The sequence below is a fragment of the Pagrus major genome, chromosome 21, assembly GCF_040436345.1.
Source record: "Pagrus major chromosome 21, Pma_NU_1.0".
NCBI lineage: Eukaryota > Metazoa > Chordata > Actinopteri > Spariformes > Sparidae > Pagrus > Pagrus major.
Window position 1 is genome coordinate 19,956,373 of NC_133235.1, and position 19,388 is coordinate 19,975,760.

General features: G+C 37.7%; 1 protein-coding gene across 1 annotated transcript in view; it reads left to right on the forward strand.

The window, feature by feature from the left end:
- Nucleotides 1–19,097, forward strand: part of LOC141016866 (corticotropin-releasing factor receptor 2) — a 36,335-nt gene extending 17,238 nt beyond the window's left edge. The window contains exons 3-12 of the mRNA XM_073491433.1: nucleotides 5,295–5,380; nucleotides 7,152–7,258; nucleotides 8,402–8,519; nucleotides 8,639–8,792; nucleotides 13,086–13,146; nucleotides 13,252–13,324; nucleotides 13,811–13,896; nucleotides 16,619–16,754; nucleotides 17,286–17,327; nucleotides 18,957–19,097. Of these exons, the coding sequence (XP_073347534.1) occupies nucleotides 5,295–5,380; nucleotides 7,152–7,258; nucleotides 8,402–8,519; nucleotides 8,639–8,792; nucleotides 13,086–13,146; nucleotides 13,252–13,324; nucleotides 13,811–13,896; nucleotides 16,619–16,754; nucleotides 17,286–17,327; nucleotides 18,957–19,097 (1,004 nt within the window). The remainder of the gene's footprint in view (nucleotides 1–5,294; nucleotides 5,381–7,151; nucleotides 7,259–8,401; nucleotides 8,520–8,638; nucleotides 8,793–13,085; nucleotides 13,147–13,251; nucleotides 13,325–13,810; nucleotides 13,897–16,618; nucleotides 16,755–17,285; nucleotides 17,328–18,956) is intronic.
- Nucleotides 19,098–19,388: the final 291 nt, after the last annotated feature.

The following is a 19,388-nucleotide window of genomic DNA, read 5'->3' on the forward strand; positions in this document are numbered from 1 at the left end:
TGACTCAAGTGACATCGCTTGAGGCGATCTATCAAGTTTCCAGCAGCTCCCTCTACTTTTTCTCTACACATGCAGTCGCTCTTCCCAAGATCTGTAACAAATTCTGATCCTCACTTCTTGCTTCCTTTATGATTCATTGCTGAGTTGAAGGAGCTTAAAGAAAGACTTAAAAGATGTTCAGGATGAAACACAGGACTTTTCGTTGTGCGTTTATCGTGTGAAATTATGAGTCAACGTTGAATTCTAACGTCAAACTCTTATGTTATTTTTATTTTTTTTATTGTTAATAAATGTTTAAGATACTTTCCCATCCCACACTGTAAAAGCTGAAGTACTCAAGTACAGTAGACTAATAATTTTTATCAAAGTCAACTTTTATAATCTACACTGCATCCGTCCTGATTCTCGATCCCATGTTGTCATGCCGTATTTCGACTCCTGTCTTTATGTCCTCACTTGCCCTCTGATGTCTGTGTGGCAGATTTGCTCTAGTTCCTGCCGCCTAAATGAAATATCAAACTGCAGTGAGCTGTGAGTTTCCCATGCAGTTAAGGTATGGCCTAGTTTACTCTGCCCCCAGCTTGTGAAATTAGATTTCAGATGGCTTGAAGGAAAACGTGGCTGTAGCTCAGGTGTGCCACTCGCATGAGATGTTTTGATCACTCAACTTTGAGATATTATAGCCTTTCATCTTTATTACAATTTGAAACCCATCCAGATAGAAGGCTACAGCTTCACAGAGTATTTCACAAAGCAGCCGAAACAAGTGGTTAATTTGTGATAAGCTGTGAGCAGCAGCTTGGTGCTTTGCGGAGGCGTAGCAGTCATGTCAATTTCTCTTTTTGTTGTGTTTGAGTCCATCAATCAGGAAAGAGACCTACTGGCTCAGAAGTAAGAGCTAAAGAGACAGATGAGAAACTAAAGCACAGAGCAATCAAACACCAGATGAAGAAAGGCTGGCTAACACAATCTTTAAGTGGAAAATGTTGTACTTTAATAGTCCTGTGGCGTTGTTGGAGGTCCCACAGTCAGAGCACAGATACAATCAGCTGAAAGAAAAAGGTAAAGCTCAACAGCGGTGAAGACGAAGACTATTGGTTTGTCTTCTGAGAATTTATTACTAATTCATCTCAAAAGTAATAACTGAATCTTAATTATTTTGATTCCTCATTGTAGAACCACTTCATGAACAACCAAACCAAGCTGAATGTATTTAATTGGAGCACCTCTCCTCATTTATCTCGGCAAACAAGCTTCCAATCTTCTAATCCTGGAACAGTCATATGGTGTTTGTTTGCATCTACATAATTTTAGCATCCAAGACAAGCAAGAAAGTTGGCAGGTTTGCAAGCGGAGGAGTTGGGCAATGCTGGCACAGAGTAAGCCAGTTGAGAATTGCACATTTCCTTCGTCTCCTTATGCGTCTTTACACCAGTGAGAGTGTGGTCGGCGTTGTTAACACCCTCACATGGCAGCTTTGTCCATTCCCAAAAACTCGAGAGTGGCTGAGTCATTTGGTGATTTTTATTATTTAAATGTATGAATATAGTGCACTGTAAAGTGAAATGTGGAGAGAATAGCTTTATCATGCGTAATGCACAGATGGTTAGTCAGAAATGTGCTCTCCCTGCACCAGTGCCTTGAATTAGTCCTGCCTCAGTGGAACAGCTCACAGGGAAAAAAACTCACAACCTGCTCCCCTTCCTCTATTTCTGCACCATCACTGCTTGCTTCACAGACACAGTGTGATATTTGCTCGGAGAGACGGAGAACTTTATATGAAAAACAATTTGCGCTGCTGCTGTAATATTAGCTCAGAAAACTCTATGGTGCTACAGAGATATTATATTAGTTTTCATTAGTTTGTTTGCAGATATGATATGTGTCAGGATAAGAATAGAGTTTCTCTATGAAGTGTCTGAAGTTCTTCTCCATCACAAGTGTGTGGTTTTAAAGAGATCGCTGACAGAAAAGTAAAAGCTGTCTTGTCACATCAGATACCTGACTGGAGGGATTTAAGCGTTTGATGACTTGAAGTGCTTCCTGTGTCATGTTGATGCTGTCAAACTGGCTCAGTGACACAAAGCGCTTTGGATCGTTTGTCTACACAGATTATCTCTGATGTGCTTTGTTTTAATAATTGTGTTGCAATGAGGTAGTGGAATTTCATTGTTTTTTTCGCCTTAATAAGTTGTAAGGTGATGTAAAAGCAATCGATACAGTACAAAAAGTAGTACCTGCTAACAAGGAACACCTTCATGTTCTGAAGGTGACACATTTTGGGATTATTTCCACCACACTGAAGGGGATTACCAAAAATTCTTTCTCGCCCTAATAGAAAAACACAGCATATGTTTCACATTCCCTGATACATTTTGTTGACCTTCCCAAAGCTGCCCACACATATAGACAATGTGATGTCATATTGAAATATTATGCCTCAGAAAATATTGAGTTTTATGAGAGAAAGAATTACAAAACTTCACGGGTAAATTTACAAAGATTGATTTCTCATAGCAGCAATAATTCATTGTAGACGAGTCGGCAGTGAATCTCAGCAAACAGTTGAACTGATTGAGAAGTAAAGCAGATGTCTCACTAAACATTTAATTTCATAAATACGTAAACAAAATGTGTATTTTTCCACTTCTAAGTATCATCGGTGGACTGTTTGACTGTATATATTTCATTCAACTATCACTATATCCAGTACATTACGCAGCGCTGTACAGATTTCATTGTCTCAGTAGTTGCACTCTGTCCAATGACAATATAGTTGAACCTAATTGAGTCTAAGAGCTCAGGATATCATTTCTTACTTCTGAAGTGAGCTGAGGTGACCTTGAAACTGACTGAAAAAATAAATGGGATATTCAAAAATGCAATAACCCAAGATTTGATATTCATCACTTGTAACTGTCTCTGATAGTTCACCTTAAAGCGTTTGTGGGTTGCATAAATCATTAACTTATCAATAATAAATTGGTTAGAAACTATTAAAAAGGACTTCTTTTGGGTTGCCAGGTTGTGAAAAACTAGTTCAGGCTGACTTTGTATCCTACCTATTTTGCAATTAAGTATTAATAAATGGTGGTAATACATTAATTAATGCTAATGGATTCCCACTTCACTCTCTTATAAGCCACCAAGTCTGCAAGTATGAATGCTGATAAATAATTAAAAGTAGTAAAGAGATTTGTTGGTAACACTTTATAACAACCATCATTCATAAATGGTAAATGTACAGTTAATAAAATGCTTTATAGACCATTTTTCAAGCAATTGTTAATTGTAAAGTTGCAACTGTTTAGTAAATGTTTTATAAAGCATTTCATTGTTTGTTACTGTAACAGTGAAATAACTATTAACTAAAGTTTAATTAACTATAAATGTACCATTTATTATTGATGGTCAAGTGTTGTTGATTTGTTAACAAATCAAAGGCAGTTATGCACATCTTATAAACTTCTTATTAGAAAGTTGTACAAACATTGTATACAGTTCATACTAAAAAGATGTGCATGTCTATATTAAAGCCCATTATTGTGTCACAGAGCTCTTGATATATTAACCTTTGGAGGCTGTAACATGTGTTGTTGTTGCATTAGACTGCATTATATTCAGATATTGCGTAAAACAAAAGCTGCTTTTAAAATGACCATACATTTGAATCAGCACCTTCCCTGTGTTTTAGAAATACATTACATTAGTCGGGTTTCTAGCGTTTCTTGCACCACAATCTATTGCATAATGGTTTCAAACTCATTTGCCACCATTATGCAGTGAAAGGAAGTAATGTCCCTCCTGGAAATGACTTGATGTCCTCACTGATGATGGAAACAGAACCCGCAGCTCTGACTCTCCACTTTATTTGCCTTAGTTTATGTTCAAATCGTGCATGAGACATTAGCTGCCATATCACGGTTGCTTAGGCTGCACAGGAACTGTAAATGCCACATGGCACCTGATCAATGAGCATGTTAAGGCCGTTTGTCTGCAAAGTCAAGCAAACAGGAACAGTGTGTTTTAGAGTGTATTGCAATCGACTTTTTTTGCGTCTCAGGGGATTCCACGTTCCAGTCATTCAAGTGCTTCAGAGATTTAACCGACTTTGATTTACCGCTGCGATAAAAATCTCCTGTTCAAACAGCCGAACACTGGGATTTTACTTCAAGAGCAGCACAAAGAATTGTCTAGTCACAATACAGCAAGTGTTGCCAGAAGTAAAATGAAAGCATATTAAGAGCCTGTTTTACGGGATTCTCTACATCTCTGTTTCTAGATGCCACGAGCTGTGTTCCTCTCTCGGCTCTCCGAATACAAATGTCACATTACGTAACATTAATTCGAATGCGGAAGATCTTATTCTGCTACTGCTTCCAGAGTCGCTGTGAGCATTTCTTAGGTGGAAGGTTTCCTCGCTGTCTAGCATATTGTTCGGTGTTGACAAGACTCAGTGAGTCAGGATGAGTGAAAATAAACATTACAGTCTGCACTTGTGTGAGATTTGTCTGAACTGCTAATCCTCAAGGGGATATGTTATTCACTTTTCTGAACACTGCGACAAACATTTGCATCCATTTGAAGCTGAATATATAATAAACACTTGAGGCCCCGACCTGTGAAAATACTGTCCGCTAAAATAATAACAAACGGTGCAGTGAATCTATTATTTTTAATGCTTTTTTGAAGACAGTCTGACGCAAAATACAAAACCTAAACAAATTAAGTGTATCTTGGCAGCAAAGTTATTCATATTATCACCCTTAGTAGCTGGCCATAATAGAATAGAAGAAAATTAACTTCACACATATTGCTGCTCTGTCTCCGCCCAGCTCTTTTCCGGTCTTAAAGAGATAAAGGGTCCTCCGAATGCACGGTGAGGGAGCTGCCAAATGAAAAATTCAGTTCAAAGTTGATTGCGGAAAGCGGGCTCTTAAAAAAAGATATGCAAATAAACTGACAGAGTAAGAGGCTTTGCATTTCCCAGTCGTGAATGACTATTTCCATTGCTGAATTAGTATTCTGTGTAAGACTCAGGCAGGTAGTGGTGTTCAAGTTTGAACTCCAAAGTAAGGATGCTTTCGCTTACTTACTTCCCAAACCCTTCACTATAATCTCACCACAACAAACAACTGACTCTGAAACGCTGAATTTGGACGCTGAATACAGATGAGAGACTAGAACGGACGAACAAATCGAGCTCAACAAGTATCTGAACACATCAACAATGTTTGCAACAATGCCCCGATTTCATTGTTTTCTCAACTGTGCTCCCAACTCTTCTCTTGCAGGGAGTGCTTACAGGGAATGCATGGATAATGGGACGTGGGCGCTGAAGAGCAATTACTCCAATTGTGAACCCATTTTGGAGGAGAAGGTGAGTGTGGTGTCGCAGGACCAATCCTGCTATTCACTCTGCAGCCAAGCTGTTAATCTTAGATGAATGCTCATCACAGTTCACACTCATTGTTAAACTAATGGCACACAAGGAAATACTCGCAATATATAGAAAAGAAAATGTGTGTGAATGCTTGTTGAACTGCATTTTCTATTTTGCACTTAAACTGTTTAAACATTTGTTTCCAGATGACTTAACAAGTACAGTTCTGTCAATGTCCCTAAAAGGGAAGCCTGAGGCCAAACCGTAAGACTGATGTGTGTAATGAGTTTTTGGCCCATTTACCTTACATAATGTCTCCTGATTGTGTGTATTTCTGGGTCTTGCTCTATTTTCTCAGGTAATTTTAAGCCATTCTGAAGTGTGTCAATGACATTTGCTTTCTCTCACTTAAAGGGACAGTTCACCCCAGAATCAAAAATACAGTAAATGTTTTCCTCTGACCTGTAGTACTATTTATCCATCTAGATTGTTTTGGTCAATGCATCCTCATATCTAAACAACTGAATGGGTTAAAACGACATATATCACTGTTCCCAAAATGACCTGACTGTTGCAGCGTAAGAAGAAGGCTCTTCTTATGAAGGAAGGAGGTTAATTTCCTGTGCCAAGATCCTGTCAACTTTTACAGAGAAGCAATAGAAAGTATCCTCACTGGAAACATCACAAACAGCTCTACTGCTGGTGATTAAAACCGCTCAGAACATCACTGGTACCCATCTACAGAGCATCATTGACATGGTGAAATGGGATGTCTGCACAGAGCCCAAAGGACACTCATGCCGTTTTTCCATTACATCTGCCGGCCCGGCTCTACTCAGGTTGACGCGCTTGTCCCAATCCCAGCAGTACTATCGAAGAATCACCGCTAACAAAGTGGCTCCGCTAATTAAAAGCATGTTTCATTTTCTATAACTTCTTCAGAAAATAAAGTTATTTAGTCATTTAAAAGCTTTTATTATGAAGCAGCATTACAGGAAACGTTTTGTTTTCACCAGCAGTAACTAAACATGACTCCCAAACAGCTGAAAGTGAACACGATGAAACAGTAAAACACAGCATATTTTTGAATGTACAAACAGGACGAAAGAAACTAAAGAGATTCAGTTAGAAGCTACAAAAGTACCTGAAAGTTGAACACAGGCTTTCACTTACAGGTTGGTCACAGTCATGAGTGGCCACCTCGGCCTCTCCGTGGCCACTCTGATTTGATATTTTTACCCAACAGTCCATCCCTCCCTCCTCCCTATGAAGACGTTGTCACTCTTTATGCTTAGTTAGCTTAGTTTGCCAGCATCTCGTGAATGAGTAGACGTACGGTTGGTGGGTGTAATTCGGTAGTAAATACTTCCTACATGAAACTGCTCAAGGTCTGTGGATTATCTTGAGTAACTGGGTCATGATTTCTTGGAAGAGACAGTGCTGTTGAGGTTTTCAAATGGTGCTTTGAGCACCACAAGGCAAGTGCCATCTAGTTTCATTATATTATATTATATTTCCAATACACATCAACTCACACCAAAACAATCTAGATGGATAAATAGTGCTACAAGTGAATGAAAAATATGTATTTCTGATTTTGGGGTTGAACTAACCCTTTAAACCCGTTAAACCTCAAAACAATGAAGCCTTGATAGATTAATACATAAACTCTTATTCTACTCATGTATTTGTGTGTTTTGTATGTTAAGTCTTTGTTCTCTTGCCTAGCAATTACATTAAAGAAGTAATTCAAGTGTTGTTTTTACAGAGAAAATATCCAATGCATTATAAAATAGCGCTGATCATCAACTACCTAGGCCACTGTATCTCCGTGGGAGCTCTAGTCGTGGCCTTCATTCTCTTCTTGTGCTTAAGGCAAGTACAGAAATAGTTCCCATCTAAATGTGTCCTGTATGCATGAGACCTCACAGAAGACAATCAGGGAAATTCACATGATACCCTCGGACTGCTTATCATTAACTCGCTTATGTCAAATGAATAGGACTCTGCAGCTTGGCTCAGATGCAGCACTCAGGCTAAAAGAAACACAATTTGTATTTCATAATACATCTTTCTTCTGAGCAGTTGTACCTCTTTTCATGCTTTAAACACACACACACAGACACACACACTCAGACACTTACATCTGCTCAGATACTAAACAGCCGCAGCTGGGTTGTTCACTATGCATTGATCGATGTGGGCTTCTGAAGGCAAATATTGATTTCTTAGTCAATATTTTGTTCCGAAATTAAATCTCTAAAGATTTCATGGTACAATCTAACTGCTTAGTGCTTTCCTCACAGACATTTCTACTTGGCAGGATAGGAAATTCACTGGAACAACGTTTTGACCGTCATATGAACCTTAAACAGTCTGTTAAAAGCTTGACCAATTCAATTATTTATCTTTTAGCGGCTCTTTAATGCACGACGAGCCGCCATATCTACAGTACAGGACTCCTTTAACCCAATTTTGCATGAAAAACGTCACTCCTTTGTCTCTGAGTTCTAACTCAAACTTACTGTAAATTCAAATTTAATCACATAGATATGACACATATATTTTCGGATTCGGTGTGATTTAAGCTCTCATGCACACATTGTGGATATCATTATCTCTGACGTCTGATTCAAATACAGTTCTATAAAACTGCTTAGAAATCATAGAACAATGAGGATCCATATAGTTCCAGATCTTGCCTTAAAATGATCAAATGTTTAAATTTTCCTTAGTTTGAAAGTAGTTCAGTGACAGTTATCTGTGCATCCATGAGTAGTTTGCAATCAGGTACTGTTAAAAGCTAATCCGGCTTACTTTAAACCTTTACTTTTTATACTGCACATCTGCAAGAAATGAAATGAGTGTATGCGTGTACTCTTGGAGCCTCCATCAGCAGTGACACTACAAATGAGATAATGAAAAGCCTAGAATCTCATTTTCTTATGAATAGGTTCTATTTCTGTCTCTGTGAAAGTGAGATAATAAAACATGTATTTCGTTGGACTTGTGGAACAGGAGCATAAGATGTCTTCGAAACATCATCCACTGGAACTTGATCACCACCTTCATACTGAGGAATGTTATGTGGTTTTTGCTTCAGCTGATTGACCACAATATACATGAGAGCAATGAGGTAACGGCAATGATACACATAATATATAAAGCCATTAGAAAGTCTTACAAGTGCAGCTGTGAAGAATGTTATATCAACAAAAGTATTTTAGTAATTGGGTTTTTTGTTTTCTTTTTCAGCCTTGGTGTCGATTAATTACAACGATATACAACTATTTTGTGGTGACAAACTTCTTCTGGATGTTTGTTGAAGGATGTTACCTCCACACAGCCATTGTAATGACTTATTCAACTGATAAGCTCCGAAAGTGGGTCTTCCTTTTCATCGGCTGGTGTGAGTATCTTTATCTTGACAGCGCATTAGTAACACTTCACTCAGCTCTTGGTTGTGTAGTATACACGGGGGTTCACACTTTGGCACAATACAATATATTTAGTCTTGAATGAAAACTGTAAACGTTGAAGTGTTTACTTCTCCTTAAGCAGGAAGATGTGTAAAAAACAGGTTTTGTTAACATTTTCCTACTTTTTATAATTGTTTTTCTTATTGGTTTTTAATTTAAAATGAAGATTATTAGAGACTGAGTTTGCCAGGACACAACACCTAATTTATTTTTTACAGATGTCACAAAAATGTAGTGAAGTTCCTATTGCTCTATTTACTGAGCACTTTATGGACTTTTCTCAACGATAAGTTAATAAAATGGTCAGAATGAATATATACTGTATATGTCAGGTACTTGCAGTCAGAATGTTTCTCAAATGAAAACCAGGCAGTGAAACAGCTGGACCACAGGTTTATGTGACATTTACCCCCAATTCAAAGTGAACATTTGCTTGAATGAGGCACTTACGAGAGGTCTGCACGTCAGTGAATGAAGCAGAGGGAGACCTTTTAGTGCTTCAGGCTCAAGATTAGGCTTTGATTTCATAAGAGAACGGAGCTGCAGTGAAGGGTGGACATTTTTTGTCCTTTGATACCTGCGATAGAATGAATTTTGAACATGCCGCAGATGCCCCATCCTGACCACATAAATTATCTATACTCATCTTGACTTACAGCGAGCTATTACTGAAATCGTAGTGTCAGAATATTCCATGTTGAGGCAGAAAAATGCACACGGAGACATCCTCGTATACTTCCCTGAACCAGTCTGACATTTTCTTTCTTTGTTTTTTTTAATGGACATTGGGTGTTCTTGCAGCAGGAAAAACCAACACATACTTTACTGCATCTAGGTCATGTAGCAGAGCTTTGAGAACACAAGAATGACAAATAAATAGATAACTAGCAGGAGAGCAGATGACATATGATTGGTAATGACACATGGATGACATGATTGGGAAGCTCATATTGGCTTTAAAATAGAAGTAACCAAAGGCAGATATCACACAGATCAATCTAGTTTTAATGATCTAATGTGATTCTTACAATGATTAGATTATCAGTGCTGCTTCCTCTTTGACGAAGGTCAACTCATTAGCACTTGAAATTCACCAAGCACTCCTGCAGGTCTACATTAAATATGCTTTTTGTTTTAATCTGATATATCTCTAGAATAATAACATGTTCATGTTCTGTAATTAATGCCTGCCATCTGTGATATCCATTCTGTGGAGAAAAAAATGCTGTATCATTGTAGCTGTAGCTTGTTGAGGAAATGCAGGTTACAGTAATACATTTTTTTTAAAAATCAGTAAAAATAGTTTATTCTCATAACCTATTATCAATCCATCGAAATAATATCTGTTTTTGACTACATTCTTCTAGTTATATGACCTTGTTGTAAAATGACAAAATGTATGAATCTTGAATCTCTAACAACTCAGTCACCTGAATAAATGTTGGCATTGTACGTTTCCGTAAAACACTTCACTCTCCGCCACTCGCTTCAGCACACACCTTTTATTTTTGCCATTTCATCATCACTAAAAATGGAACTGCAACAAGTAACTCACCATGATCGTTCATATTTTAAGATGCTACAAATTTTTTCCAGCTATGAAAAATCTTTACAAGTCCGCATGGAAGAGAGTCGTTGTGATTGAGATGATACATCGTCTCACCAAGTCCCAGTGATGTAAACTGGCAGGTCTGAAGAAGTTTACAAACCGGCATATTGCAAATAGTTGTTTCAAGTCGTCCTGTAAGGAACCTTTGGTCCTTTGGTTATTGACTCCTCCCAGCATGAAAGTCAGCTCAAATACATGTCAACGTGATAAGATACATATTGTTAAAATGTTGATATGATACGTATAAAACATACAAATTTAACTTATCTGTAGTTTGCAGAAACATACAATGCCAGCAATCTGATTTTGGCGACTGAACTGATCTTGAATCTTAAAAAGAAAGTACTATAGTTAACCATTGTTTATAGACCACACATAACATAAATATAGGTAAAAAGGTATAAAGAAAGTATTATGATTTTTTTTTTATTAATAATTTGCGCAAATTATTTTGTTCTTTCATTTTTACAACTGCTGCATTGTGGAAACCACGAGCTACTAAAGAGTTCATTGTGCCACTGACACAAGTCTTTTGAGATCGTTCATAAGAATTCATTAAGAAATGATGGAAGTGGGGCAGATTAAATATGTCTTCCACCAGAGGCCTGTATCTAGCTGGGATTGAAATAGGTTTAGACTTCAGCTCCATTAAAGGTCATTTCACTGATCATTTCACCTTTAAGAACATCTGATCCACTTTGTCTAGCTAGCCAAAACAACACCATCATATCTGGTCTGCTTTCTGTCACTGTGTGTTTCTGTCACAACAAATCTGATGTCTGCACTCACTAACGATATTTACCTTGGAGATGTTTTGCTCAATTAGCTTTTCGTCTCACTGGCAGGGTGAGAAAGTCAAGACTGAACTGCTTGCTTAAAAGGAGTACTTTCCTTGAATTTCAGACATAAGTGCTTTGGGGGGAGTGTTATATCCCAGAGGGCTTTACTTCATTTACTTTCATCTTAACACGCGGCATAAAGCAGCATTAAGGTTCTGATGCAGCCTCAAAAGAGTGTAAATTAAGCATAAGCTCTGAAACGCAGACCTAATTAACATTACGACAAATAAAGCATTGTAGATTCAAAAGTGAAAAAGAAATCTCTATTGTATATTCAGCCCTTAAATATTTTGTCCATTTTGAAGAGAGGATGTCAACACACCAAGGTTAGATAATTTCATTTTATCTCTGATTCAAGCACACTTGTTCTTTTCTTAAGCCACACTAAAACCCCTCGAGCCAAGTATGCGGACATCCTGTCCTCAAAACACGTCACCGCCATGACCAGCGCCTAATTTTTGGTGTGCATTCACTGGACATCTCATGCTGATTTGACACATCACAGTTGAAATGTTCAGTAGAAAGAGCTGCAGTAGGTCTACATGAAGGACGGAGAATTTAACATGGACTGCACTTATCTAAATATAGAAACAAATCTTTCTCATGTCATTTTAAGTATTTCTCAAAGTATGTTGTTTACTTTGGTAAAGTTTAAGAGGAGACCAGCATGCATTACACAACATTAGTTGTCAACTAATGTACATATCCATTATTTCTCTGCTGGACATCTAGGAGCAGCTATAGTTTCTGACGAGTCTTGTTATTTTTCTCTTCTTTGGTAAAAAACAACATTGAGATTTTAACCGACATTATTATTTTTCTTATAATATTTTAAGATCTGAATGACGAGGTTGATTACCAATGACCCAAAAATGCCATATATGACCTATGGACAGGACCATCGCCAGGCGTGCTGGACCTTTGCCATTATGTTGTTAATGTTATGAAACAATTGCAGTTTGGTTTAGTTTTGACACCAAGACTACTTGGTAAGGTTTAGACACCAAAATCACTTGGTTAGGTTTAGACACCAAAATCATTTAATACCCATATTTATTATTTATTTATATTGTAAATAAAAATTCACTGCTGTTAATTTTGTACAATATCATTTTTATATTTATATACAAGTCTATTCTATTTCTTACCTTTTTAATTTATATTGTTAATTTTTGGCTATTGTTATTGTTTTTGCAAATATTCTGTCCTTTGGCTGCTGTGGCAAACAAATTTCCCCGTTGTGGGACAATAAAGGAATACTGATTCTGATTGTGATTCTGATCACTTGGTTAGGTTAAGGTTTCAGAACTACTTGGTAACGTTTAGGCACAAAAACTACTTGGTTAAGTTTAGGAAACATAACCACTTGGTAAGGTTTAGGCACCAAGCCGACTTTGCTAGGTATAGGGAAAGATCATGTTTTAGGTTAAAACTAGTACAGAACTTAACTTACATAAAAGATATGACTCTTGATTTCGGACAGGCGGCGGTATCCTAGGTTAAAGTCCCGTGTGTGTTTGACTTATCTGTCCACCCCATCTCCTCATCTCCTTCATCTGCAGACTTATACGTCCTACGACTTCCTCCTTTCCTCCTGTCATTATTACTACAACCACTAGAGGTCAACGCCTATCAATAAACGTAAATATGGGCTGTAATGAGTAGCTTGCACTGACGACCTGTACGGACGTTTTTGGTTTTTTTGGCAAGGTTGAACTTTATACCATCATACTGGAATTATGACTTGCATTAATATTTTTATTTCTTTATTCCAGGTATTCCATGCCCTATAATAGTAGCATGGGCCATAGGAAAGTTATATTATGAAAATGAACAGTAAGTATTCCTGAGGCAAGGTTTCTCGCCAAGTTCCTTTAATATTTTCTTAAATGTTTTTCTTTAATTTCATGGTGTTAATTCTTTTGTCGGTTTTGTCAACAGATGTTGGTTTGGTAAAGAACCTGGAAAATATATGGACTACATTTACCAGGGACCAGTTATTCTTGTGCTTCTGGTGAGCAACAACACAGAGAGTCATTCCACTGAGCATCCACTGCCATTACTTTCACACTGTTTGTACAATCATTTTGCACTGACAGAAGATTTATTGGTAATGCCTGCATGTAGGTGTAAACTGATTTAAAAAAAAACCTTGCCTGAACCGAAAATAGTTTTATAATGAGACCCATTTTCATCCCGCATCTAGCTTGTTGGTTGAATTAATCTTCCTAATGGGTTAAGGTATTTACACTCTGGAGAATCCTGCAAATACTATTCGTGGGAATGTATCCACTAATGGTTATGTAAAAGCTGTTACAAGCATGCAGCAGCGTGGTGACCACTTCTTTCCTGTGTGCATATCTAACACTGTCTTGTTGAGAAAGGAGTCTTGTGCTGATACTACTCAGCAGGGCTGTTGCAGCAGAAAATTGCTCTTGTGTTTCACTGTAAGCCATTAACGCAGGCTTCAAAACTAATTATTATTGTTTTTCTCTTCCAGATAAACTTTGTTTTCCTCTTCAACATAGTCAGGATTCTTATGACCAAACTAAGAGCTTCAACCACGTCTGAAACGATACAGTACAGGTGAGCTGATCGTGTGGATGGCGCTCTTACTCTGATCTGTTTGCTCTTTTCAAGGACAACATGCAATGTTTTAATGCTGTGAAGAAACAGATTTTTAAGCATCAAAGTAGCTGCTCAAGGCAGACTAATTCTATCCTTTATAATTAGAGTCAACATTTCAATTCTGACTTAATTTCATACAAATCTGTGTGCTTAATCCCCAAACACCCTCTCAGACAAGCTCACGAGTGTTCAGAGAAAAGATATTCAGAATCAAAGGATGTAAATGACACCAATATTATATATTACTTGCTAAAAAAAATAAAAAATATATGTTATTCTCTTACACGTAGTGGAGGCTAAGCTAGCTAACATTACAGCTCAACTAACAAGGAGGTTATTACTTTTTTTTCTTCTTACAAGCCTCTCGTTCATGAGTAGATGCACGTTTCCTTCTGCTCGGTGATATAGTCGACCAGTCTAGTTTGTTAACCGGTCATGATTTCTGGAAAGAGGCATTACTGTTGAGTGCCTTCTAGTTCAATTATATTCGAAAGAAGGCAGACATCTCCAAACTCAGCAACTCACACCCAAATAAACTAGATGGACAAATAGCACTACAGGTGAGAGGAAAAATATATATTTAATATTTTGTGAGTGAACTTTCTTCTTTAAAGTTAAGTAGCAGTTCCCACTCTTATGTGTCAGACAAACAAACCTACCTGAGTGAGCACAGGGCAGTTCTCAGAAGTGGCCATTTTGTTTAGTCCCACCCGTAATCTTTGGAGGTGGAAAACCTTTCATGTGTCTGGCGAGACTTGATGAGTGAGTAAAGGCAGAGCTTTAGTGTCTGCCTGAGAGAGTGAAGAACCGCATGCAATCCTGAGTCATGATGTTATGTTGCGCATCTGACCACTAAATTGTGAGAGTGTTTTCTCACCCTTAACTTTAAGTGTGCTTTTCTCCTTCGGGGATGATTTAGAGTGTGCACGTTGTTTACCGTGTCACAGAAGACAACTTCGATTCAGGCGTTTTCAGGCTAGAGTTGGATTTACAGTTGTTGTGTGACAGATATGCTGACACGAGCCATGCAGATTTAGCTGAGAGGAAGACAGGAGTGTCAGGTATAAATTGTTAACCTAAAAATAGAACATAATGGTTCCTTCAAAATGCTTTTACCAGAATTACATAAAGGATATAAACTGCAGGGTAAATGCAACAAGGACAGACAGGAATTTCTGTAATCTTTCAATTGTATGCTTGGCACAGCATGTCAAGATAATGTGCATAAAGCAGATTATTTAAAGAATGCATCTCCGCATATTTAAACCGCCAAATTCATTTTAAACATATTTGTTTCACAGATTTTTTTAGTGACTGTAGCTCTTCAGTTCATCAGAAAAAGCCCTCCAATGGATAGTTTAGCCACCTACCCTCTGGGAAAGAGCCTAAAATTCTTCTAACCAAAACCAATTTCTTATACCTTATTAACTTTTACATCTGCAGACTGTATAGGTGTAGTGTGTATGATAAAGGAGGATTTAGGGGGATCTTTTCGCACAAATGGAATATCCTGGTATATTTCGAAATGTTTTCATTTGTTTCTAATCACCTGAAACTAAGACTTGATGTGCATGTTCAGGGAGTGTTTTTCACGTTTTTTACAGTGGGTAAGGATAAGACGGAGTGTTCACTTGGTCACTTGGTTAATATTCAACCAAACCACTAGATACCACTAAATCCTACACACTGGCTCTTAAGGATATTTGTAAAAACTCTTTTAATTACTTATTAACATTTAAAAGTGCACACCCAATGGTGTATTAGCAAGTAAAAGGTCTTTAGAAAAGCATTATGAAAATTCAGGAATGCATTTTTACCAAATGCAAATGATGAAAACCATGAAAAGGGTTCTTTGAAAACCAAACTTTGTTCTTGTAAATGGCCGACACGTATTTAAAGCATCAGTTAATTATTTATTCACCATTTTTAAATCCATTAGTCACATCTAATAAACCATGTGGGCTCAGGAGGCAGAAAGGTTTGCTTACTGATGACAGGGCTGGTGGTTCAATCCCCATCTACTCCTGTCTATATGCCAAAGTGTCCTTGGGCAAGACACTAAACCCCAAATTATTAGCTCTCTGCATCTGAATTGGTGAATAAGCAGTAAAAAACTTGTATAAGTGCTTTATGTAATAGCGCTTTATAAATGTAGCCATATACACTTGAAGGTCTTGTGTGTAGAGGCATCAAATGGTGTGGTTCCAGATCGCAACCAACGAAATACCCCTCGCCTTACTCTCCGTTTTGGTGGGTACAAAATACAAAATGCCCTCTCTGAAGCCAGTGTTTGGTTTGTCCATTCCGAGCTACTGTAGAAACATGGTGGTGTAACATGGCCACAGAAGAGGACCGGCTCCCTCTGTAGATATGTAAGGCTCATTCTAACAAAAACACAACAGTTCTTAGTTTCAGGTATTTATACACTAATGAAAACATGATTATAAATGTTATGTTCCATTTCTGCCAATTGATTCACCTAAATCCCCCCTAAATCCTACACACTGGATCTTTAATAGAAAGTGCCTTAATAGAGCATGGTGCCCATATGGCAAACTATTCTTCATCTGCCATTGACACAGAATCATGCATTTTCTAAAATCAACTTGGGTGAAATCCAAGTTCTTATTTTAGTGATATGATAAAGCAGGCAGCTCATGTTTCATCCCTGTCTTCACAGAAAAGCTGTGAAAGCAACGCTGGTCTTGCTACCTCTGCTGGGTATCACCTACATGCTCTTTTTCGTGAATCCGGGGGAGGACGATATCTCACAAATCGTTTTCATCTATTTCAACTCCTTTTTGCAGTCTTTTCAGGTGAGAATACGGGTAATGATGCAGTGTGACACTGGCCAACGCTCAGCAACCCACACACGCTGTATACAAAGTGAATCATGCTGATTTCTTAATGCATGTTATCGTAGAGCTTCACTTCTTTCAGGAGGAATTTTCAGGTTATGAGCATTTTTATGGGAAGATGATTTGAAGTAGCATCCTGGCTGTGCACACACACAACGTGGCCCTCCTGCTTCTTGTTCTGTACTCACAGCTGACAGGATTAACAGGGTCATGTGGGCTTGATTTCTCCTCTGTGGCCATTTTTATTTTTATCTTTCTATCTTCTGCGCTTAAATGTAAGACTGAGTGGGAGGATAACAGGGGGAGAGAGCGTCTTTATTGTCAAGAATTATATTTAGCATGACAAAATGTGTTCCCAAAACTGAACGCTTCATTTTGTTTGACTGTTCTCCTGTAGCATCTGAATTCTCTGATGTCTAATTAAGGTGCCATTTCACAATACAGCTGCAGTTACAACTGCTAGTAATACTAAAGTGTGTTATTCTGCAGGGGTTCTTCGTGTCAGTGTTTTACTGCTTTCTAAATGGAGAGGTAAGTCACTGGTGCTTTGCAAAAGTTAATATTTTTGAAATTGTATTAAGTTGTCAGCGTGTTTCTTGACGTATGAGCTTAATAAAGCAAATGATGGTGTGTTTTTCTAACTAGCTTCCTGTTTACAATTTTGGTTTCAAGTTCAAGCAGGGGTAGGATCAGGTAGCTTTCATTAAGAAAGCCAAAACTGCTAAAAGATTATGTACCAGTAGTGAAATTGTAACGTTTTAATTTTAGTCCTTCTATCTAATTTAAATAAAAGCAAATTGCTGGACTTCCAGCGGTTTGAAACTCATATTAAAGACATTACGGAAATTACACAACTGTCAGTAACTGTGAAAAATGAAGGACTTTGTTGCTGCTCTCGTCTTACCCTCGAATCATTAAAAGTAGGCAGTAGAGAGGAGGTTAATGAGGATGAGGGATTGTGAGGACTTTGAGTCACCTCTTTTGTGTAATTACTTATTGGAAGTGCCTACTTTTTCTCCACATGGCCATCCACATGACCATAGCTCGTCCGTTTTTTAAAGTGAATGCATAATGATAACTTTTCTTTTCATACCATCATTTCCATGAAACACAAAAAATATCAACTCCAAAACAGCTTACACGCCGTTCTTTTTATAATCAAATAGAGTTTGTTTTTTGTTTTTTGTATCTTGCTACTTACAGAATGCTTTTTGGAAATGTTTTTTGGCGTTCTTGCCAAAAATTAGATGAGAGGATCAATACCACTCTCATATCTTAGAGTGGTATCAATCTTCTTATTTCTTGGCAAGGAATAGAGGAAATAGTCTGGGTCTGTCCAAAGAAAAAAAAAGAGACATTTCAAGCTCTCTAATTCACCTCTGTTTCATCTAGACAAAAACCAAAAAATAGCAGCTAATGTGTTAATTAATGACCTTATGCTCAGCCAAATGAAAGACACCGATTATGTAACAGTGCTGGCTTCATCTTGCTTTTGAAGTGTTAGCTTTGTGTCAATAGGTCTTTTCTGATGACATTCAATTTTGAAAGTGTTGCGGAAATGTTATTATATCCAACAAGTCATTGTGATGTTAATGTCAGTGTAAGTGTCCAGCTTGTTTTTTTGTGAACTGAATATTTTCACGTGTGAACTAAACCTTTAACATGTGAAAATAAAATAATGTCACATGTGAATTTCATACATTTCTATATGATTGGCCTTTTTTCCACATGGGTCAGAATGTCCATGTTGTTAACAAAACCACATAAAATCTTCTTGAAATGTGACTTCCATATTTTCATATTTTCTCAGGTGATTTTTTCACACGTGGAAACAAAATAGGCTTAAAGGACGAGTTTATCAAAAACAGAAATGTTGTCATTATCTACTCACCCCTATGCTGTCCGGGTGAAGTCCAGAAAAAAAAAATATCCCGAGTTTCACAGCAGAACAGTGTTGCAGCATTCTTCTAAACAACTTTAGTAGATGGGGACTTGTTTTAAATCATCTTAATCAATCTTAAAACACTTAAAACACACCTTCTCTTTTGGCTACAATGTGTATTACCCAAAATGTTATTAGTAACATCTGTTCTCCTATGCACGTATGAAGTAGTGACAGTACAGTAAAATCCTAAAATCCTAAAATCCTCCACATTTTAGGTACGTTCTGCCGTCAGGAAACGGTGGCACCGCTGGCAGGACAACCACGCCCTTCGAGTCCGAGTGGCTCGAGCCATGTCCATCCCCACATCCCCAACCAGGATCAGCTTCCACAGCATCAAACAGACCACAGCTGTGTGACCATGGTAGCAAGCACATAATCTCCAGTACAACATCAAAGGGAAACAGACTTAATCTTTTTGTCCAGTGCAAACAATGAAGTGATTTTACAGAAGAGACTGAATCCTTTTAACAAGGCTGCAATGTGTCTGGTGTGACTGAAGAGCCAGGCAATTTCTGTTGTCTGGTGAGAACAAGTAAAAGCATCTAAAATTATACTTTAACTGTATGATTGGACACGTCATATTCTTGGAGAATTTACTTCACTTAACAGACTGTACATTAAGGTACAAGGACTGAGTATTTATTGAG